This window comes from Dermacentor variabilis, chromosome 7, assembly GCF_050947875.1.
Source record: "Dermacentor variabilis isolate Ectoservices chromosome 7, ASM5094787v1, whole genome shotgun sequence".
Taxonomy (NCBI): domain Eukaryota; kingdom Metazoa; phylum Arthropoda; class Arachnida; order Ixodida; family Ixodidae; genus Dermacentor; species Dermacentor variabilis.
In genome coordinates, this window is record NC_134574.1 from 128561312 (window position 1) to 128585633 (window position 24322).

Consider the following 24322-nt stretch of genomic DNA (forward strand, 5'->3'; position numbering starts at 1 on the left):
AACGCAGAGCCCACTCGCCACGCCGCAAAGAAACACGCAGGTGAGTCCAGGGTGGCTAGCGTCCCTCTTCGCACTGTTATGTTTAGCCAGCGCACTTTGATTTTTTAACGAGTTGTATGTTTTTTGAGTGAAAAACATTGAATATTATATGTTTTGTGCAAGGAGCGTTATTTAGAATTGCTGCGAGCGTGACTATAAGTTGGAAAAAAGCAAACGCCGCTTAAGGCGCCTCCGGCGGCTTCCTATAATACCTCGTTATCGGCCTTGTGACACGAGCGCCACGTTCTTGAGGTTGATCCCCCTCAGGAAGTCTCGCGAACCCTCATCCTAAAGCAGCTCGTGTGTGCCTTTGTGAAGCCGGTATTGCATTGGTATGACAAAGTAAAGTAATAAGCGAAGCCTCATCACCACATTTTAACACTTGTTATCAACAGCCCTTACGCATCAATATGCATGACGTCATACCCACGTCATCGAACCAGTGATGATTGTTCTGGGCGGATACGACGTCAAACTCATTTACTTTTTCTCTATAGTACCCCTTCGGAGTTCTTAAAATGCTGCAAGTCCAACTAGTTGGAATCTGTAAATAGCCAAGCTTCGTGTGAATGTATAAAGAGTCGAAACAGGAGTACACGCACGCACGAATACACAGACACGAACACGCACACAAGCCCACTCGCACACAAATTATACCGAGCCTTTTGTGAAGCGGAGCTGCTGACAACGAGCGAGTATGACGGATGCCTTGAACGCATCATGGTTTCAGAGGCAGCACGCGCATACCTGCGTACAGCGCAATTCGAATCCATTCCATCCGCTACAAGCGTTTACTTCCTCATTACCACGCAGCCGCGGATGCGCCGAGGCGAGCGCCATCTGCTGGTGGTGCAAGGAGCCCAACGTCCCGCGTGCTGCGCTGTGATTGGTTGGACGTTTAGGGCCGCCGCCATGGTCACGAAACCCGGCGACGTTCCCACAGAAAAGCTCCGCGTTTAATGCTCGTGCACGTCACATTGCTTAAAGGGACTGACAACCAATTTTGATGGTACGCATTTTTTTTAGTGCAATGGAAAGCTTACCGGTCAGAGTGCCTAATCGTGAAGTGCTGACGGGAAAACGCCGTGGAGCATTTATTAATCAGAATTTTTTTGTCCGCAGTGAGGTTGTAGTCGTTCACTGGAAGCATGCTGAAAAACGGCGATGGGTGAGTGCAACAGTGGGAGGCAGATGACAAGCGGGGCCGTAGCTGTGGCATAGTGCGATTTTGTTCATCAAGTCGATGTTCTTGCGATTCTCGTTTTCTGAATTGTTAAACTATTTGTGCGATAATAGCTACGTGTTGTCGGGGTTTCACGTCCAACCGCTCTGGTATTTAACCAGTCGAAACGAAACCAATCGCATAGAAAACGAAAACGGCGCCTTTACACGTGGCGCGGAGTTCAGCGTGCTGCCGCAACCACACGCGCGATTTTGATTTCCGAAGCGTAGAATAATGCACGATTGTCTAATAATATACCAACTGCACTTTTAAGCAATATATACGCTGTACTTAGTAACAGTCGACTTACGTACAATATCTAATAGACTACATCTGAAGCCACAATGTTTCGCCGCCAGGCCTAGCCACTTACTGGTTTTTGAGATTTTCTTTGCCAATTTAGAATTATAATTCCTACGTAAATCGTGAACAGCCTGCTGGATTCTATCACTACAAATCACTGTAATTTCATTTCCACGAACCTCTAGCAGCACATTCTGGCCAGTTGTCAGTCCCTTTAAACGCTATTGGCTCACACTGGGAGAGGACTGTACTGGTTTCTTTTAAAGTAAACTGTATTGCAATGTTCAGTTTCAGCGTAGTATAAAGGTTTGTGAACGTCGTCGGGCAACCGCTTCTGGCGCTTCAGATCCGCGCAATGTTTGGAATGTGTCGCGCCTTTATAGTCGATGATGCAAGGCTTAGGATGAAATGACTGCTTATACTACTATTCAGGGAAGTTGGATCTCAAACGCCTGTCAAGAGCATATGCTGTCATTGTAAAAGAGACAACCGCCTCTCTTGGAATTGCAGCACAACTATACCAGGATAGCAGTAGGAACTTCCTGTTCGTTAAGGTTTGGGCACTGTAAACAAACAAAAGCGGTATGCACGTAGGCACGTCCACGAGAAAGCCGCCCACGTGCGCATGACACGTCACCTATGTTTCAAGGCAAAGGACTGACGCTGCTTGAATTCTCGAAGCAACAACGCGGGCTACAAGAAAACGCCGCTGTAGAGGCACAGGGTTCATGTTGACGACCTGTAGTTCTTTAATGTGCACTCAAAGCTGGGTACCCGTAGGTTTTCTCACTCCGCCCTCATCGGAAGGCAGCCACCGCGTCAGGTAATCGGACCCGGGATCTCAGTAGAACCGCCGCAGCAAAGTTAAGGCAAAACACGATGCAATACGTATAGCGAAATTGAAAGTGACAGATATTAGCGAAAATTCCCCGCAGTCCTTGTATACCTGGGGCCGTGTTTCGTAATAGCCACTTACTGTTCATCCTTTCGTTACCATCAGTGACACGGGCGTTATCGGCGGCGGCCGAGGCAAAGGCCAAAGTACGTATGATACGAACTGGATCATTAGGAAATAACACAAATGCGTGGGAACCGTTCACCGTTCACCCAACGGCATCGCTTTAGGTGCTCTCGTACACCAACGCACACGGCGCAGCCCGGGCATTGCCGCACGTTTCGTGTAAGTTCGTCGAATCTACTTTTTTTTTTCGCGTCCTATCGCTCACAGTGTGAACCAGAGACAGCGCCCTGAACTTCGTCGCGTACGCCCTCACAGCCCTCACCCCTGCCAGCGACCAACACGCTTTGTTTCTCCTCTAGTACACTCTACATTTCATCATTTCAAAATATAAATGGGCGGCGTGCTTTGGCGCATATGAGGGCGACAGTGGCGCCCTCCCTCGTCATACTCTTGCAACTGCTTGCGAACTTAGTGTAACGGCGTCATCCTATGCACCAGAACACCGTGAATTCAAAGCGCGCCGCCATATTGATGAGCGCTGGTCGCGCCATCTATCCCAAGCGCCGCGAAGTAGCAGGTCTGGGCTGCCACGCCGGGAGATGCGACCCGGCGCAAAAGCGAAACTTGGGCTTTTCAGCTGGGCGGAAGGCGTGTGTCACGTTTTTTCTAACCTGTCATTTTCGCTGTCTCGATCCAATCAAACTTCACGACCTCATGCAAGTCCGCAATGGCCACACTGAGTGCTGTGCAGGCTGCAGAAGCGAATACATCGGGCAAGTACGCTATTACGTTTGTACAAACCGCGCGCTATATGCTAGAACACGTGTGAGCTGTAATATCTCCGCATTTTTGGCACGTAACCTGTGAAGAAATATACAGCACTGTGTTGGTGCCATATATTAATAAAGCACGCAGAACATTGTCCTCTGCACTTTCAGTTTGGTCTTGTTTGTCATGGTCACTACTGGGTTGGCCGCGTTTGGCAACCAACTGGCGAGGTCGTATGTCAGGGCTTATAGACTGCCTCATTAGCAGACGACTGCCCTTTTCACCACCTGCACATTGAAAACAAAATATATGTTATAGTAAGAACGGCTTTAGTTCCTTCCCATGCCATCACTGTTGCGAAGATATAAAGTCCTCTCAAAATGAAAAATACACCAGGCCAATTGTATCGTGCAACCAATAAGAGTACAACATTCAGAACACAAGCCTACAGCACTCGAACAAGCAGTATATGAAGCTAAACCTGCACGTAATGGAAAATGAGGAACTACAGTAGTTATAATGCTCAACTACATGTGCAGTCAAAGCCGGTATAACAGGGTGAGCATGACAGATGCAGGTGTTGTACAGCTGCTGCAAAAACCATGACAGGGCACATAAAATTACCATCCCTACTTAAAGCTACATCATCAGGGACCCCTTTGTACAATACAACAACCACACCTGCATTAAATTAGCCCCACCAACTGCAGCTACCTGGTATCAGACCTGTTTCGCCTGTGCGAGGCCATATCGGATTGTTGGCGCTCCCTTAGAAAAGGAAACAGTAAAAAAAAAAAAAAACTGGCGAGAACATGCTAAATTTTGTTACAAAATACAACAATGACTAACCACCTTATTTTCCTCGCTATATGAACGGAAAAATCTTGTGCTTTACCCCGCATAACAGCCCGCACGCAGCTTAGAGCTCAGGAAGCTCAAATGAATTCGTTACGAATGACACCTGCAACACCGGCTCGCAAAGACATGCAGGCGCGCTGCACGAACACTTTCGGCGACGAGCAGACTTCGGTTTACTTTCATAGCAATAACGCTCACCAGCAGGGCAACATCATATTGCCTACAACTTGTCGTTCACGCTTAATGGTCATGCCGTGCACCAGCTGCAAGTATCGCTAACCGCAAACTCAACTGTGCCGCTTAACCGTCGGGAGCTCTGCATGACTGAAAGCACGAAAAGGCTTGCCTTTTTGTTATAGCCAAGGCGAAGCACCGGCACGGAATTCTGCTATGTATGCTTGTTGTCCAGAAAGTGCTCGGAGCAAACCTGCGTGTTACACATATTACGTTCGTAGGGCGCAAAGCTGAACGTGGCACCAAAATATACAGAGATCGAATACTCAGTCGTGCATTTTCACTGGGTTGGTAGTTCTTCCTATTCACTGCAGCTATCCACCGGTGGCGCAGCTTGGCATTCTTCGTTGCGGATGGAAATCGGTGCAGGCTGAAAACACCGCACCGGAACGATTCCCTACGTGTGTTGTGCTCTTCGCAAACAGCGCTAATCAACCTGCTCCTTTTGCGCTGGTTGATTTGGCATCCAAACGCGACGCAATGATGCCCAGATGACTTCTTGTACTTTGGATCCGCGTGAACGGGCACATTTCCGCACTTTGGAGTCCTAGAGCTGACGCTTGCCATGTGTGCCGGTCGCCGGCGAACACACTTTGGCAGCCCAGTACAAAATGGCGCCGGTCGACCGGGCAACCCGGGTGCGAGAGTATGCGTTCGGTTAGCCTGGGTGCGAGGCTATCGTGTTCTGGTCTATAGACCGTTTCATCGGGCGAGGAGGATAGGGCGCGCGGAGAGCCTTTCCTCCTCTCTGGCTTGGGCGATCCGGCGCGGCGCTGCTTGAAAGTATTGCTGTCGCGTGCTGCGGAACGATTTCGAGATGTTTTAGATAGTACTTTGTGAAATTTACACCATGTTCGTTCATATAAGGTCGTCAGGGAAGCCTTTCGGTGCATCGGTAACTACTGTAGGCAGAAATATGTCTTGGGGGCGCAAAAATATGACGCTCATAATCAGTCGCGGTGCCTGTATGTGTTGTTTACTATATTGCTTATATCGATTTAAATTCAACAAAGAAAACCGGCGTCTCTGTATTACCAGCATTAAATGGTAAATCAGCTCATTGTCTGATCGATTGGCGTAGGGAGTAAAACATAAAACTTAAGAGCGCATGCTTGTGCGCGGCCAACCTAAGGCAACCACGAAACATCTGAGCGGCAGGCGCTATCAAATATTTTTGATACACTGACATCGTTCTCACGCATTTCAAGTCTAGTATGCTTGAAATTACCATATGTCTACGCTAGCCTTGCTGCATGAGGCCCATGGCGCTGCTCAACACAGCGATCCCTGCGGTTGGTGAGCCAGCACGATACATATATAAGCAGTGTGCTTCGGCATTGCCTTTTTGTCCTGCATACAGCCATAATATATGAAAGGGTTCGCATAAAAAGAATGCGATGGTTATCTTTGAGCGAAACATTTCCGTAATACGTGTGAGTGCGTCGTAGAGAACTGAACGAACACAACCGAAAAAAAAATTCGGTTATCCTCTTTCTCTAAAAAGCAAGAGAAAACGGGCTAACGCCGCACAACGTTTATACATATATAACCGCTGATGCCGTATGCTTGGACCATGTGCTATATAGAACAAAAATATCTGTAATCCAGCACCTACTACTGCTTAGGACGCTCGCGCAGTTCGTAAACGGTCGCTTTGCTGGACAAGCTTAATTCAGACTGCAAGGTATGCTGCCATTACTAGCCAAAAATTTTATTCATGGGTGGAAACCTAATCCATCCAACCTAGTAGTCACGCAATGTAACCTGCAGCGAAAAGTTTGAACGCTTGTCAAAGTATAACAACATAGCTCCTATCGTATCAGAACGCTACCCACGCTGTTAGGATCGTCGCGTATGTTTCATGGCTCCTAAACCGCAGCTTAGAAATAGAGGATAATACTGCAATAAGGTCACATTAGTGATTGGAACATTCAGAGATACACAGTTGATCTCCGAGGCTGATTGTAGGCTCAAATATGCGCGCACACATCGCGCTGCGTGTTCCGTCCACCTCAACGCCAGCAGAAATTCCGGTCATGACGCCTTAAACCACTTCAGCACGTCTCACAGAACCGTTTACCACGTAGAAGGCGCACGTCATACTAACCAGACCGCACGACAGCGAAAACAAACGCCAGAACCTACCGCCGAGCGTATACCTGCCATGCAAAAGACCGCTTTCACCCAAGCCAGTATGGCGCTGCTCATAGGCGGCGCCACTGCGTTCACAATATGGCGGCGCCTACGAAAAAACGGTCTATAGGCCGTTTTATTGAGGGCGCCGCCATATTGCGATCACTGCGCCGTCTATCGTCCGGCGCCATGCTGGTATGAGGGATCGCGCTGGAGGGTGCACGGAGAACGTGCTGTTGACGACGAGTGGCGAGTTTTTTGCGATTTCCCGAAAGGTGTCAATAAGTTGTTTGGATTGGACAACTTCTTAGCGTGTCTTCACTAAGATTTTAGCTTCGACGTGTCCGGAATATCGGACGGCGACGGGCCTAGGGGCGCTCTGGCAGCTTTCCCCACGATCGAAATAGGAGGCGAGTCAAGTCGATACGTAACGTATACATCTAACGTGTTATTATTGTATGTGCAGCCTTGAACTCTATTAGGGTATCACTCAGGCGACAACAATCAGAGGTGTCCCCATGTGTCATGCCGTGGGCCGCACCAGCGTACATACCAATCCAGGTAACTGCGAAGCTCCGAGGAAGCACGTTTTGCTAGCTTTCGTGGTCCTAAAATTTTCGCGTTAGCATTTTCTAAACGTTGTTTACCTGGCGCCCGGACGTGAAGCTTGACAAAGAACTGGAAAATAACTCGACTGAAAGGGCTGTTAGCAAGGATAAAATGAGTTGATGATAGTAGCTGCGAATATGCCACGGTCAACCAGACGCACGCGACGCGTTGAAAGATTATGCGCATTCTTAGGTCTACAATGGTGCCTGCGCGCGAAAGGGAATACCTACTCGAGAGAGCTGAAAAATGAGCAACTAGTCTTTGCAACAGCAACTTTATTTTCTGCAGTAGTACAGCGCGCGATGGGCGGCGTCGACAGCTTGCCGGCGAGGTTCGGAAGAACGGGAGAGCCCACTTGAAGTAGGGCCGGCCGGCACACCATGAGCATGGCTTTGGTTGCGGAATGGAAAAGAACGCACATTCATTTCTTAGTCGGCATGTGCTGTTTTCATAATACGTCCTCGGTCAACTTCCGCCAGAACATTGGTTGCCAAGCATGATAATCTTAGAACACGGTTGAACAGAATAAGTTTAATGTGGTTGCACGAAGTTCATCCATTCGCAATAGTTGACCGGCTCGAATACGCGCCTTTTTTTTCACATCCCAGTTTGATGATGGGTGCCCAGTTCCGAGTTCGTCGCCGATCGCTCACTGGGAACAAAACCGTGCGAATATACGCGCGATGGCATCAAGTTCCTTCTGTGTATGCTAGAGATACAAATCGGACGCTTCTCTATCGCAGCGGCGGTGTCCTCGAAGCCGCCGCGGCTGAAGCTGCACTTCAGCCTTACTTCTGAAAGTTATTTTTGCAGCCGAATACAGCAGAGTGGTAGACCGTCGACCTTGAGACATCTGACATCTCTGAAATCCCAGGCACAACGCGTTAGAATCGCACTGCAGTGTTCCAATTAAACTGACAATTAAACAATGGCAATGGCAATGGTGGCAATTAAACCGCTACCTTTCCAAGCTACCGCTGGGAGTAAACGGAATCGCACATACCAGCGCGAGGATGAGAGCGGCGCAGAGCGCTGGTTTGAGGCTACGTTCCTCCTCGTCCATAAAACGGTCTATTGGTGCGTGCGCCCGCCTGTTTGTGTGTGTGCGTGCTTGCGTGCGCGGCTTGCAGAGAGCCGTGCATCAGTGTGCTCGGTCGGCTTCGCAGCGCATGGTATCGTTTTCGCACGTGGGCATTCGTGCATCGTCTCGGCGTCGCCGTATCGCTGGCACCGTGAGTACGCGTACAAGGTGCACGTAAGTATAAGTTTCTTCCATTCTCATCAGTCATACTCATCGGCCTATTTACCCCGCAGCTGTTTATTTTTTTGTATGCGTTCTCGACCTTTGTTTGAGCTGGGTTCCGGAGAGCTCCGTTAGCTGTGCAGCGCAAAGTATCGTTTTCTCACGGGGACTTTCGTGCATCGCTTTGGTGTGCGTTTGGCGCGCCCGGGTGCGACCTTGTGGTTGGCACCGTGGGTCCACGTACGACGTGGACTCAAGTACTAAGTTTGTGCCCTCCTCATCACTTCTCAAGTAAAGCTCTTCCTCGGGCTAGCTGGTTGATGCTTGAATTACTAATTTACTAATTCAGGCATGAACCAGCTAGCCTAAGCAAGAGTTTTACTTGAGCATATTCCTTCTACATTGGACCCTTTCTTTCAACAAAGCTTTAGCACCTATCCTGCTATTTTGTGCGTCAACCTGATCGCCCTCTCAACTTGCCGAGTCTCGAGTGGCGCCGGTCCTGTCGTTTGTGTTCTTCGTGAGTCCCGGTCTTCTGCGCCTTGCCTTTTCATTACTTCATTACTTCTTATTCATTACTAATTCATTACTTCTGCCGTCCTGCTTATTTTAGCCACATCTCTATCTCGGCGCAGCGTTTCTAGGAGTGTGTGCTGGGAGGCTGCTTGGTAAGACATTATTTCGTGAACTTAAACTGCGCTAGGGACGATACACAGAGGTGGATAAAGAAAGGACAGAAGAAAGGATTCGTTATAGTGTACCTTCTTTCAAAAATGATTTGGCGGGTCCACTTGGTATATGACATGACTGCATTGTGTATGGTTGCGCTGCGAAGGCTGGCACACGACAGACGACAAACCTGGGACAATGTGTATCTGTGTGCGTAACTCGTAACGCGAGGTACAGCCGGCCACAAAAATTGACGGGACACGGGTTCCACGACAAATGTGAATTTTTGCTCTGTTGAGGCATGGGGAACTTGCTTTACTGAATCGCTGTGTAGGTCGGAAAAACGGCAAGCTTCTGACTGCTGTTGTATAAGGCGCGGGCCGCTTTTTTCGCCGCGATGATAGATTGGATGTTTTACAAGCACTGCTCCAGGAGATCACATGTAACCGGTAAACGGAGGCCTCAGGAGAGCACCTGAGGTTATATTAAAGCATGCGGCGCATGATCTCCAGGGCACCCAAGCGGTAGCAGGGGAATCAAAGCTGGAAGCAGGGCGGCCCCTGGGTTGGGGCCGTGGAGGCCGAAGCGTGCCAGGGAGTGTTCGCATAAAAAATAGCGGACAGCCGATCTTATACACCCTTGGCACGCGAACTTTTTGCCGACACGGATGTATTGATAATTGTTAGTTCTACGCTGTACTATATGAGAAGCAGTAATACATAGACTGACCTCCAAAGAACTTTTGCAGGCTAAATGTTTTGAAAACACACACGGCCCGCAGTAAACCTGAAACAGCTTCACTGTTATAGTACACTACGTTCGAATCTTCAGAATTGTTTTAGAAGGAACGCAGATGACACCAGGTACCTGAATTTTTTCGACTATCGTTAATCTCAAACGTGAATATTAAGGCACCTTTTGCTTGTTTGCAGAACAAGTTGATCGCTCTTTGGCAGTCATCTGTCGAAAAAGGTTGTAAATTTGGTAAAAGGTAGGCGAAGTGGTAGAAAAAGGAATGACAGATTCTGAAGCTTCATCACTGAATTACAAAAGAATAGACAAAAATCAGTAAGCCTTCTGAAATGTCAGTGGCTGTGGCATCACTTGGGCAGACTTCTTTGTCTTTGTTCAGAAGTATTTATCCGTCGATTAATAATAAACCTAAAACACTTATTAAGGGGAGTGTCATTGAATGACCAGTTTTTCACACCGTAATGCGCCCTGTATGTATTGCGCTTTGATGATGCTTGTCTAAGGACTTTCGACAGAGGAAATGCATATCGTTCGGTGTAGAAAGGGTAGTCTCTCCGAGTTCCTTAATCTGAGAGGTCTTCACAGGAACTGCTTCAGTTCTAGTTCATCATCAGTACAAAATGCCTATAGACGAGGATCTTAATGTCAGGCTCAGTTCTATGCGTCGTTCGCTGGCAATCCGGAATCCCTGTACCACAGATCAGGTCGTCTCGAGAATAGGCGTGTAACGGGTCTGTAGCTGTTCTCTGTCCGTACCCCTGTGAACGGGTGGAACGCCATATCAAAACTGTGTACGTGAATTGTGACCTGTTGAATATTACTGTAGCTCCCGTTTTACGGTGGCGATTGGTTATCGCAGATCGACTGGACCTTCCCTCTCCGTTATACCGAGTGACAGCCGCAGCGACGGGGACGACAATGCCTGTGAGTGTTTGCTTTCTTTATTTACAGACCTCCTATGCGCGTAACGCTAGTCTCTGTCGCAAAAGAAAAGAAAGCATTGTGGCGTTCCAAGTCCCTGAGACTGCAGTGTTTGCACAACAAATGGCTGCATGCGTTTATTTGGTGCCCCACCTTGAAACTGACACTAGATGTCGCTACCAGCGTTGTCGCTAGCCTTGCACGTCTGCGGTGCCCCGGTTTTCAGTAAACCACAACACGCATAGCTTACACGCCTCGTGGAGTGTCTTGTTTATGCAGAGAGAAACTTCACAGTGCAAATAAACTTGCGTGACGGCCAATTCCGACGAGTTTTATAGAGACGCTCCAGAGAGACCCGATGTCACTTTGCAGTTAAGCTTGGAGAAATTCCTGGAAAGCGGCGAGCACGCTGACGTGGAGTTCGTCGTGAAATTGGAAAAATTGGACATCTCGAAGACCTTCAAGGCTCACAAGCAATTACTGGCCTTGAGTAGTGACGTTTTCGAAGCCATGTTCTACGGTCAGCTTGCCGAAAAGGACACCGTGGTCATCACGGACCTCCACCCTGATGGATTCTACGGCCTTCTGAAGTGAGTATATTTTGCAACCGTGTTGATTCGCCGTCACCCGCCGTGGTTGTTCAGTGGCTATGGTGTTGGGCTGCTGAGCACGAGGTCGCGGGATCGAATCCCGGCCACGGCGGCCGCATTTCGATGGGGGCGAAATGCGAAAACACCCGTGTGCTTAGATTTAGGTGCACGTTAAAGAACCCCAGGTGGTCAAAATTTCCGGAGTCCTCCACTACGGCGTGCCTCATAATCAGAAAGTGGTTTTGGCACGTAAAACCCCAAATATTATTATTATTATTCGCCGTCGTTATAGGCATTACCCTACTATCTCTTTTCGAATGTTGGGCGGCCTCGACACCGAAATGATCCGCGTGCATTGTTCACAAAGAATGGGCGTGGCCTTTACCAAGCGCCTCAGCGTACCAGCTCACTTGTGATTGTTGTAAAATAGTGCATTATGTCCTTTTACGGCGAAGGTGTTAGTGCGACTACAAGCACTCAAAAACGTCATGTCTGTTTGGACGGTATTCTACAAAAAAAGTCTAATCGCTCAAGAGGTTTAGTCAGGAAGTAGGGAGAGAGAGAGAGAAAGAAAGGCAAAGGAAAGACAGGGAGGCTAACCAGAGATTATCTCCGGTTGGCTACCCTGTACTGGGGGAGGGCCAAGGGGATGCAATAGGTGAGAAAGAAAGAAGGAGAAAATGAAGGAGAAAAAGAAACCTAAGCACACACACGCACGTACACACGAACTATTTCTGTGGGCACTGTCACGCAGCCCGCAAAGGCGTTCCTAGTCTTACGCAGTGTCACTGTACTCTCCTACGTCACACAGTGTACAGTCACAATTTGTCAGAAAGTCCCGTGTCTTTCAAGTATCGCAGCAGCGCCTTCATAGCGGATCGCGCTGATGTTCGCGTAGGCCAGATTATAAGGATCTTGTTTTCTGTCATTGGGCGCTTGTCCAGTTTGTCTAAGGTGGCTGAGAGGGCTGCTCTTTGTGTGTTAAAACGAGAGAAAGTGGGGAAAATGTTAAAGGCTATGTGCGGGTAAATCTTGAAGTGTGGGCGTTATTTAGGAGATAAATGAAAATCGCTGAACTTTCGTTCTCGGCTTGTTAACAGGCGTTATGCAGTTTCCTAACTGCCCTGTAAGCACCAGAGACTGCAGGCGCTTCATATTTGGACAGAATGGGGGCGAGTGTATTGGTGACGTGTACCGAAGCATCGAAACGTGTAGGGTTATTTCGTGCTTTGGGAATAATACTGGCATTCCCCAAAGTTCCATGCGTTATACGAGGCCTGTAATAGATCATTTCCGGTGTCCTCGGTGAACCATGCGAGACACGTTGTTCATATTTCGTGGAACTAGGTAGCATGCAAACTCTGCGTGACTTGCCATGCATGTTCAATTTGTGTAGGCTCATTACAGCCTTCGTGTAAAATGACTCATTCTAGTGTTCCATGTGTAATACGGCTGTTTTTCGCGTTGTTTCCCAAAGGAAGTCTAAATGACACCGTATTCACATCTGGTGGAACTGGTGCGCATAGTAAATGTCTGGGAAAACTTTCAAGTTTCTAGCTTAATAATGAGATTTGCAAAAAAAATATTACTGAACTGTCGTTTTGTTCCCTATTTTCACGCGTTATATGACGTCTGAAGTTTGTTTTCATGATGTAACAGGTCAACAAAACAAGAAACATCGTTTATATTTCGTGAAAAGAAGGGGCAGGTTATGGGTGATGTGCAGGCAGAGCTCAAAGTGTGTGGGTTAATTGAGGCTGTTGCAATAAATTACGCATGAAAGTGTTCTGGACATTTACGAGTGTTTCATACGAATGGCCCAAAGGTTTAGTCTGCTGGCCTTTCATAATTATACAAATGCCACTTATATCAACTTTACCTAAAGTGTAGGGTATGCTGAGGCAAATGTGAAGCTGAATACATGCACGTGAAACACGGCATTTGTTAAAAATTTCTTCAGCAACTGCTCGAAAGCATTGCGAGACCAGTTTATATTTTGTGGAGGGGTAGTAGGGGTAGTAGAGGGGTATCTTACGTGTGATGCGTAGCGAAACGTTAGCAGTATTTGGTCTAATAAGGAGTAAGTAAGTGCAAATTACGGAACCGTCACATTTTTCGGCTTTTTCATGCGTTATACGAGGTTTGTGCCACGTTATCCCCTGTTTCCTCGGCCAACTAAACAAGACATTTCGTGAAGAAAATGAATACTTGGACATCATCTCGTCTGGTGGACATCATGCTGGTCGGCGTTCTGATTATTCTTTTCATTATGCACCTCGCTTATGTATAGTTAAAATTAGCGGTCTATCAAGGTTAATGTCATTCCTCCAATACTTCTAATCCGAATAGTATTCTTTGCCTATTCAACCATGTCGAGCCTGCCTGCCTGCCTGCCTGCCTGCCTATCTATCTATCTATCTATCTATCTATCTATCTATCTATCTATCTATCTATCTATCTATCTATCTATCTATCTATCTATCTGTCTGTCTGTCTGTCTGTCTGTCTGTCTGTCTGTCTGTCTGTCTGTCTGTCCGTCCGTCCTCTTACACTGACTCAGTGGCTTAAGTTATCTACTTGCTTAAGCCACTATGTATGTGACTTGGTTGACGATATTTTATATGCATTTGGTACTTCAAGATACTGTTTTACTTTTAATACGATATTACAACTACACTGTATTTGTCTGCGTTATTTGATATCATTTATGTTTAACCAAGTGTTTGTTCCACGAGAGGCTCTGAGTTAAATTTTTTTATGTACTCCTGCTCGGACACGAAGAGGCCCTGCAGTACGTGTAAACAACGTATATATTTTCGCACGCATCAAAGAAAGTTTCGCCAAATCCTGTAATGCTATAACAGCGTTTCGCACTGCGTAATATGATAAGGTATCTACCTATATATCTGACAGCGGAGAGTGCATTTGTACAAAAAAGCCAAATCTTCTTTTAGTTATAAGCATATTAGCATATTTATTAATTATTGATCGGTTTAATGAACAGCGTTGCCCTCTTTTTTCGAACGTTGCGCTAAACGAGGCAATGAAATCGCTAAACTTTCGCAGAATTTTGCTCCAATGTCGCTAAAGTTATCGATAAAACAGTAGTTGATTTTGATATAATGTTTCTTATAACACTGCATTATAGGATAACATTTAGCAAAACGTTTCCCGTTCGTGTAGTGTCGGTGCATTTGAGGAAGAAGCTTAATTCATTAGCCGGGTATGGAAGACACATTAAAGATGCAATTGAAAAACAATGCATGGTGGCAGCTGAAGTACTGCGTTTACGTTTAGATTTCAAGATAAAAAACTTAAGCACGCTTAAAAAAAATTGCAGGCCACCTGATTTTCCAATCACGAAGACGCTTGGTCCACTTTGTGCCTGCAACTTTTCGAGCTTTAAGCGCTCGTGAAAGAATAAACGATCTAGCTGTTGTTAACATGATGTTGAAAGTAGCCTGACCTTTGTACAGGTAAAATACTACGTTGCCTCCCTTTGATCGATCGGAATGATCCGTGCAATATTTGTCCGAAGGCCGCGAGTAACGGAGGCGGTGCATTGATTTGCGTGGATGACCCCAACTGTGGCACGCCTTTCTTTAGTTCATACGTTCTATTATTCACTTGTTGCGTTCGAAACCTCACAATAAATATTTAATTTGTCGCAAGTCTTGAAAACTAATTTAGGACTGTGCTCGCAACGTTCGCTAATCGAACTTACAAACCGCAGCGTTAAGACCCTTTCTAAGAACTTCCTAAAGAGAGAGAAAACGTGCATTTTGTGAGCACAGTTTGAAGCCTGTTTGTCTCGGCGCAATTAACCACAGCGTATGCCTTTGGTGAGTGGAAACCACCCTTGCTCCGTCATGGTCACAGAGTTTTTTCTAGATTTTGAGTCATAAAGCGCGCTGTAGAAAGTCATTTTTGAAGCACCTTTCTTAGCTTTTAAGTCGCTAGAATGTCGCCAGTGGTTTTTATACATTGCTAGCGATAACGCTGCTCGCTAGAAGGACAATCACTAAACAGACCAAAAACTCGCTAAATCTGGTGACAAAGCTGCTAAAATGGCAACACTGTTGCTGAGCCATCCAGTGTCTAAAGCTCACTCTGGCGTATTAGAAACCGTGCTGTAGGCTATGCGTTAAGTTTCTCGTGCGTGAATCAGAATTTTGAGATATCAGTCTCGACATAGGATATACGATACGCTGCGGTTACATCTGTTCTTACATATCGGCGAGATCCACCCAATTTTGTTACCTATTAAGCTGTTTCAGTAAAGCTTTCTTCTCCGAAGTACAATCAGCTCTGAATCCGGCAGCCAGTCTGCTTACGCATTAGTCGCTTTCTGGTCAATGCGCTGCATAGTAAATAAGGTGCCGTATGTTCAGCACTCGTTTACATGGTCATTTTATATCCACTGTTTGTCGCCTGCTATCTCTTTGCAGGTGTTAAATTATTAGCCTCTGTTGTGTTTTAAATTTTATATGCATATGAAAGACGAGGCTTTTTTTACTTGCCTGTCAGGCTAACATCTCCAGCAAACCATTAAAGCTTGTTTCTCACTCTTTCTTCGGAACTTATCCACGTATCTGCCCTTGTATAAAGTGTTGTTGAAGTTTCTGCCGGACACCAAGCTCGGCGAGCGGCCCTAGCAAGGCAGCTGTCTCATATACATAAGCACGCACCACTTCTCATCGTCATGATCCATCGCAGTACTTTCATGCCCCTTCTCTCTTCCCCAGTGCAGAGTAGCAGACTAGAGCGCACTAGCTCAGGTCGACCTCTCTGTCTTTCCTACCAATAAATTCTATTCTCTATATGCCCTTGTATATTTGGGGATTGGTGCGTCTGTGACAAATATTTTGCCACCTCGCCTTTGTTGTGCAGGTACGTGTACGCGGGACAGGCCAGGATCGAAAATTGTTTTGAAGCCTTGCACACTAAGGCCGCAGCGGGGAAATATCTCCTCGAAGAGCTGGAGACTGCGTGTCTGGCCTACATTCGCAAGCACGTCGACGCCAAAGAAGCGTGCCTCGTACTCGACTGTGCTTTCGTGAGCGGCTATGGGTCGCTTGACGAAGTGGCAGAAGCAGTGCTCGTTAAGAAAGACGAGGCCGTGCTGTGTTCCACCGCATTCCTCAACAGCCGCCCTGAGACGGTTCTTCTTGTTCTGGACAAGGTAACAGCTAACCGCATGATGAGAGTTTCATGCAAGGATTGCTTAGCATTAAACTATACTGTAGCATGGGCTGCATTCCTCGGAGCATTCTCGCGAGCGAAAAAAAAATACAAATGGCGAATTCGGCAAATCGCACCGGTGCGCACCGGGCCGCCCTGTTGCGATGATTGGATGAAACGGCGCACGAGGGCGGCCCAGGGCGCACCAGTGCAATTTGTCGAGGACGCCAAAAGAAATCGTAAGCGTGCGGTGTCACGTGACGGCGCCACACTCTTAGGCAAAAGTACACCCTCTGGGGTGTATATCTGTCAAACAACAATAATTGTCATCTGCCTTGCCTGCGTTTCCTTTCTTGAAAACGCCGCGCCCGCTACTTTCCTGTTGAGAATGCTCTGTCATGCTGATAACGTGCATGCCGTTCGTTACTGGGAAGTACCGGGCTCGCCGCGTTAAAGAAAAGAAACGCAGACAAGACAGGTGACGATTATTGTTGTGCACCAAAAGGGTGTAATTTTGCTGAAGAGTGTAGTCCAATAGGAAGAGGGAGGCGCGTAGCTGGCGGCTCGTTGTAGGGAGAACAGCAGAGAGCCGACGAGCGGGTGGAAAAGTTGGAAGTATGGCACTAGTTTTATGAGCACGTCTCCGAACAACCGCCAGTTGGTAACTCGCAGCGTTCTTTGAAAAGTGCAATGAAACCCGCTCCTCGTGTATGGGCAACCAGCGCTGAAATTTCGTGCGCCGACTGCAGCGCCGTAACACAGCCTGGTGAGCGGTGGGCGCAGTTTACAGTAGCACATGCTCCGATTTTGCATCGCCACATTTACCGCTCATCTCGAAGCACATGCGTCCAGCAACTGATCTGCCTGGGCACTGACGTGCTAGAACGCAACAGCGCATGCGCTCCTCGCAACCCGCATGGCCTTGGACAGAACTTCGCTGGGCGCATCGGGCTCAGCAAACATTGATAAAGGCGCGCGTCCTCTATTGCTAAATATGCCGTGCCACCCTCGTGGCCTCCCTACCAGACAGTGTCAGCATACTTTAGTTACACACTCAAACTGCCGTAGCGCCTTCTGGTCAGCGCTGGGTCCCCATAGGAGGTCACTTTTTTTGCTTTCAAAGCGAATAGCATTGCCTACAATGATCAGATTTTCTTATCGAATTGGCTAACAAGGGTTTCGATGAGGCCGAGCCAGCATAGTGAAATTGGATAACCGCACAAAGGGGGCGGTGCCGGTGTCTGCGATTGGTCCGCTTCCCCTCACTTAGCTTGCGGTGGCTGGTCGAAAATTGTAGCGGTGTGCAACGGAAGGAGAGAAGAGACGACAGAGCGACGTCGCATACGTGTCGGAAGGTATCGAGAACGTTATACTGCCACGCAAAAATTGCTGTCATATGCAGATAAATCCATGTTTCGCAGCAGCTCCGAATAGAGGGTGCCAGAGCGAGTGGCGGGCAGCCATCTTTTATTCCTTTCCGAACGGGGCAGTCTCCGGCTATTCAGTAAAAAAAAAAATCAGTTTTGTTCGGCTTATTAATGCGTCTTTAAAGCGTACACGGCACTTAAATTTGACGAGGCGATACTTCGCGGTAGACAAGCGAAGTGGGCGCAGCCCAAAAACGTTCGAACAATAGCAGAGGGCAAATGGCGAAAAAATGCGTCAAATCAGCAATAATTATTTTTTTCTTTCGTTTGGTCTAATCATGCACCACCAGTGTGCTCTCATCGCATCATATGGGGCGTTCTCGTGGTATTCCTGATGTCGCGTGATTGACCAGCGAAGGGGTGGTGGCGGCTCGAAACCTTTTTGACCAATCGTGGAGGGTGATCGAAGAAGTGGAATACAAAAGTTTGGAATAGTTTTACGTCATAGCGCTGCACGTCCTAGTGACGTTTGCGCATTAAAGATGCATTAATATGCCGAACAAAGCTGAACTTATTTCGGAATAGTCGGAGGTCACCGCGTTTCAAAAGGAATAGAAATTGTCTGCCCGCCGATGACTCTAGTACTGGCTACGCGGAGCTGCCGGAGAAAACAAATTTATTGGCGTGTAATTAAAAATTTTACGTGGCCATATAGCTGTGTTGAGGCCTTTTGACACGTACGCGACATCGCTCTGCCAGCTTACTGGAGATCGGTTTTAGTGGCACTCGCATCCTTCCGTTGCACGCTGGCGCGATTTTCGATTAGCCACCTCAAGCTAAGTGAAGGAAAACGGACCAAACGCAGACGCCGGCACCACTCTCCTCATCCGGTATCTATCTACTTTCACTGCTCTAGCTCGTCCCCAACGAAACTCTCTCCACTTCTGTGGGCTCCTCGCGTTTTGTGGGCCGATTAGATAAGAGAAACCTGTCAAGGTAGACAATGCTATTCGTTTTCAAAGTAAACAAAAGTGACCTACATACGAGGAGAGCGTTTGATAGGGCAGTTCACACAACGTTGCGGGCCGCCACCGAATGCTTGTGTCGGCGGTTACGCAAATGCGACGTCAGGAGATTGGAATAACTTTACGTTATAGGGCTCACGGTGCACGTCTTTGGCGATCCCTTTTAGAAGATGACTGACCTTGTCCTCTTCCGTCATCTGACGTTCGAGGGCCGTGCACGACCTAAGCTTCGTCGATCTACGTCGTGCAGGTTTCGTCGGAAACTTGAGCTCGCTGCATTAGCGTTTGCTCTGCCCACTGTTGAGCCGCCGGATCCCCGGAGCACTTTTTTGATCTAAGAACTTCTGCCACGTTGGGAAACTGTCTTTATGGTTTTCATGCCACGAAGAGATGCCGTTCCCTTAAGCAAAAAGGCAGCGTTGTTCCGCTGGCCGGTATAGTGTTCCAGCCATTGAACAAGCTTGCTCGTTGGTGGAGCTGAGCCATCTGTCCACATCGTCCCCGGCTTTTCTGGCGAATGTTCGTGGCTCGGTTTCGGGCTACCACGGGACGCTGAGCGAAGGTAGCGAATCGTCGCCGCCGGTGAGCCGTTTCTGGTTGTAGACCGCCAATTCGGCGACTTCGGCAAAGCTCCACAGACACCGCCTCTGTGATCGGTACGTTGTTCTTCGAGGGCACCGTTGTTTTATCCGGTGCCTCCACCAAAACTGTTACGATGGGATGTGCCTCGGGCTTTCATTAGTAGAACGCATAAATAGAATAGCCCGGCGCGGTGGCATAGGGGCTATGGCGTTGCGCCACTAAGCCCGATGGTGCGGGATCGAATCCCGGCCGCGGCGGCCGCATCTCGACGAGAGCAAAACGCAATAACGCCCCTTTACCGCGCATTGGCTGCACGTTAGCCCTTGCAGTCCTAAATTTTCCTTAACGTGAAAAACATTTTTGTTTCTTCATTTTGTATTAATTTGCTAACGCCTAAGAAACGCAAAAATATATAGATATTCCGAGTAACCGATCAGTATAACCTATGGCGTCATGTCTCTATATAGGACAGCTGGGCGGAGTGGTTGTAAAGACACATGCGAAGTATTTCGACATTGCAAGCTATTCTCGAAAGTTTCAGGCACTTAAATGTTTGAAAACGAGCATGACTGTAATCACGTATTGGGAATTGCGCATGAAAGGCCTGAAAACATTTCTTTGCGCTCGTTGTACAGAATACTTCATTCCACCTGAACTGCCTCCGTGTACTTGATGGCCGCTTCGTCGGATTTATTTTTGTCACAGATGGCCGGTTCTTCTTTCGCCGTGCGTCAATTACAGGTCCCCGCGCCTGCAAAAGCAAGCAGTCTATCCTGCCTTCGTCATCTCTGTCTTCTAGCTCCGACACACACCGCATTCGTAGTGTATCAAACATGTTTCGGCCCTTGATACGCGGCCTCTTCGCTACAGGAGGCCCACTGCCACTCAGTACAGCAATTCAGGCCGATTGATCGCCTCTGGAATAACAAAACGAGAAATCGGAAGCTGTCAGAAGCAGGAGCACCCTCAATGCACATTCAGCACGTGCAGAGAGCTCTTGACGACCACTTAATTGTTCTCCTGAATGGCTGTGGCGCATACACACTATGGGGGATCTGCGCTGAGCCCTGGTGTCCTGTATTTAGGACAGGCAGATCGTGACGTGCTGTCGACTATGGGCAAATGAGAGGCAAACGTGCATACATAAACTTCTAAGCACGTTAGAAGCAACATGCAAAATTACGGTCGCTACCGAGACAGTAGTAATTGAGCTAACTATTATCCGACAACGCGGCTACTGTTTCAGTCCTTTTCTTCGCCTTCCACCATTTTGCATTCACCGCTTGGGCGTTCTGAGGGACGCAAGGGCAAAGAAACTGCTGCTTATGCTGGCGGAGCTGTATAGAGAATAGCATAAGTTGTTTCTTGAGTTTTCTCATCATTATGTCACAATTGAGAACCATTTCTCTTCGTGTCCTTTTTGAAGGACACCAAAGTTAAAAGGTTAAAGAACCGCAGATGGTCAAACTTAACCAGGAGTCCGTCACTATGGCGTGCCTCATAATCAAATCGTGGTTTTGGAGCGTAAAACCCCGGAATTTAGTTTTTTAACGGTATCATGAGCTTCCGAAATTATTTACCAAAAAAATATTTACCAAGCGTAAGCAAAGCTTACTCTCATGTTGTTGTCCGTCTGATTGTAATATGACTTGTCCGACTTGCACGACAGCGACAGGTGTGCCTTGTATGACAATGACTACTGAAAACGCTTTAGGCCACAGTTGAACTGATTTCTCCACTCAAACGTGCGTTAAGCGAAGAACATACCTTGTTGGGCAACCACTGGGCCTGTTTAAATTAAATGTGTTGCATTAAAATGCGATAAATTGTGCAACTCGTAACAGCAGAGTTGCATATTTTTGTGTCATTTAATTATTACGCAAATTGTCTGTAGTAATATCGCTAGATAATTGCAGGCGCATTTTCTTAATTCAGATAAAACCGGCCTGTTCTACTTCCGGCGTAAGTTTACGGCTAACTTTTTAGGCACAGGCTATACCAGCCCCCTATATTCGCATTGCCTTAGGCAACGTATTGCGCAACTTAAGTTACAACAGCCTATTTGCGCACGACATTGTGTACGTCTTACAACCTGTGACTCCCCGACCGCAGGTGACAAACGTTCGAGAGGATTTAGTGATTCGTGCGGCGCTAAGGTGGGCGCGATCATTGTGCAAGGCGGGTGCCACGGACCTCAAGACAACCGTTGCCGCCTTCCTGCCGAAGCTGAGGTTCTTGACGCTGTCGTCGTCGGAATTCGTGGAGTTGATCGCCTCCGAGGACGCGCAAGGGGCGATGGAAAAGGACGACGCGTTCGCCATTTTGTGCAACCTGATCCACGAAGGGTGCACTGAGATGCCGGAATGGGCATGCCGGGAGAATGTGTCACGCCGTCACACTGGGGCAAACGACTTGCCATACCCGTACAACAGAAAAAGGAGAGACGCGTACGACATGGACATCTCGCATGGTGCCTCGTACGCTTATTACCATTACGATCGAAGAAACCTTTGTTGAGATCGAAAATGATTTCTCCACTCAAGCGTACACATTAGGCGCGGGAGATATCCTCTTGAGCAACCAATGTGCCTGTTTGAACGAAATGCGTTTTGCATTTAAAGGAAAACGTTTAACTGGTGACAGCAGAGTTCCGCATTGTTGAGTCATTGAATTATTTATTAGTAAAAAAGAAATGGAAGTGCCAAATTTGAGGGTCTACAACTGCGCCGCAGAAACCGACGTCTAGATTTCGTGCTGGTTTTACGCGGGTTGTGCGAGAAGGGCCATTCAGATAAAACGCAGTTTCCTCTCTATAGCAAATGCGTGCATAGCAGAGGTTGGAGAAACGGTAGTATCGTTTCGAAGCAACGTGTAGAGTGTTTCGATTCGATCATCGCGTAGTCCCCCTTCTCCCCACTGCAGTGTAGTAAACCGGACGTGCGTCTGGTTAACCTCCCTGCCTTTCCTGCCTTCTATCTATCTATCTATCTATCTATCTATCTATCTATCTATCTATCTATCTATCTATCTATCTATCTATCTATCTCTATCTCTCTCTTTCTCATCGCGCAGTAATCCGCGGCAGTTTACCAAATTGCATTACGTCGTTTGTTTTTTGTTAAAGGGCAACCAATCTGCAAATTTGGTGCCTAATTTAAAGCCAGTAATACAACCTATTCCCGCCACTTTTCTGAAATTGCAGGAGGATATAAACAAGGAGAGTATCCTCCCAACTGTCATTGGGGGTTTTTTTTTTTTACTCTTTTATACAGCTGCAGTAGGTTTTGCTCAAACAGAGACAATGGTTGTTTAGAATTAACATTCGTTCGTCTCGCAGGCGTTTAAGTAGAACGATGTGTAGGTGGGAAACCTTACTCTCATGTCATTGCTCGTAAAAAGTTGTTCATATGCACACTTGCCGAGATGTCACAGCGCTGCATTTCTTGTAAAAAAAAAACGAATTAAAGATGGATTTCGGTGAGATGTATGCTGTGTTTTGCGTTCATCTCTGCTCTGTATTGGGTTAATTATGGAGCGAGAGGCTTCGATATGTTTACTGGTACGGTAGACATGAATGTATGTCGGTGCTGCGTCAAACAGGCTCCTCTGTAAGCGATATGCTCGGGGCAGGATGTTTTTTTTTTTGTTAAGTTGTTGAAATCGTCGTGCTCCAATAAGCGTGTTTTTCTGCGATATGACTACGTCGGATTATTCAAAATAGGTTACTGGGGGCGATTTTTTACTGACCGAGTTCGTAGCAATGGTGGACGCCAGAACTTTGCAGGATAATTGAACGGCGAATAAATACGTTAACAAGATTTGGTAAGTTTAACAACTTTAGGAGGCATGCTGTTATCGCAGAGTGAGTTTGTCCGAAAGAGAGCGAATGGCAAAAGTTGGTTTCTCGTTGCCCTCAGTACAGGGCATCGCTTTTGGCTTTGTTGGTATAACTTTACAATAAATGTTTATTTGTACACGTGTGCATTGTTTCCCGCATGTTTATTTACACTGGACATATTAGTATTTGTTTTGAAAACATATATACATTTGACTGGAAAAGGAAAACGAAGAGCAGGCTACAACTGCCAGCGGAAGGAGCACAACGCCTGCCTACTCTTCAGGAAGGAGGCGTCAGAAACATAGAAATGTAAACTAGAAAGGATGGGAGGAAAGAGTAAAGAAAGAGCAATATGACAAATGTTAAAGAGTAAAGAAGAATACACAGTACAGCTCACACCCAGTAGGGCCAGCCTACTGCAGGTCACACTACTACAGAATGTTAAATAGAACAAATAATGTTTGAGTTACAAACGTCAACCTAAGTTAATTCCAGAAAAGTAAATAGAGCGCGATGAGCCTGATCGCGCAGAGGCGCACAACCACTGGGATACAAACATTCGTCGAGTGTAGTTCACAGCAGGCCAAGGATATGATAACCCCTCACCAGCGACATGCGCTGTGCACTGAAAGCAGGACACTCCAATATCAGGTGCAGAAGTGTCTCGCAGCGACCGCAAGATGTTCACGATGGACTAGCCACGCGTCCTTGTCTGTATGAACGTTCGCATACGTTCACACAGCCAACCCTCAGTTTGAGTAGTTGCGCTCTAGCGCGACGAGACAAGCCTGGACCGCGAACACGGCGAAGGAGCGTTCCATTTGCGACGCGCTGGTCTGGATGCTGCTTGAGTAGGTGGCGACGAATCAGCACACGAGCGTCAACAAGCTTGCGCAAAATTTCAGGACAGACGCAGTCATGAGCCCCAAGTTTAAACCTGTCGATCACCCGCTTCATTTCCGGCGATCCCTACGTGTGAAAGTATTCATGCATTGAGCAACGAGAGACACCCCGCGTGTTGAAATT

The 24322-nt window shown here is 47.3% G+C and overlaps 1 protein-coding gene across 1 annotated transcript; it reads left to right on the forward strand.

Moving 5' to 3' along the window:
* The first annotated feature begins 10690 nt into the window (after positions 1-10690).
* LOC142587127 (BTB/POZ domain-containing protein 6-B-like) lies at positions 10691-22896 on the forward strand. Its single transcript, XM_075698016.1, has 4 exons — positions 10691-10716; positions 11086-11303; positions 16194-16485; positions 21571-22896. The coding sequence occupies exons 1-4, from the start codon at positions 10711-10713 to the stop codon at positions 21973-21975; spliced, it is 921 nt and encodes a 306-aa protein (XP_075554131.1). The 5' UTR covers positions 10691-10710; the 3' UTR covers positions 21976-22896.
* Positions 22897-24322: the final 1426 nt, after the last annotated feature.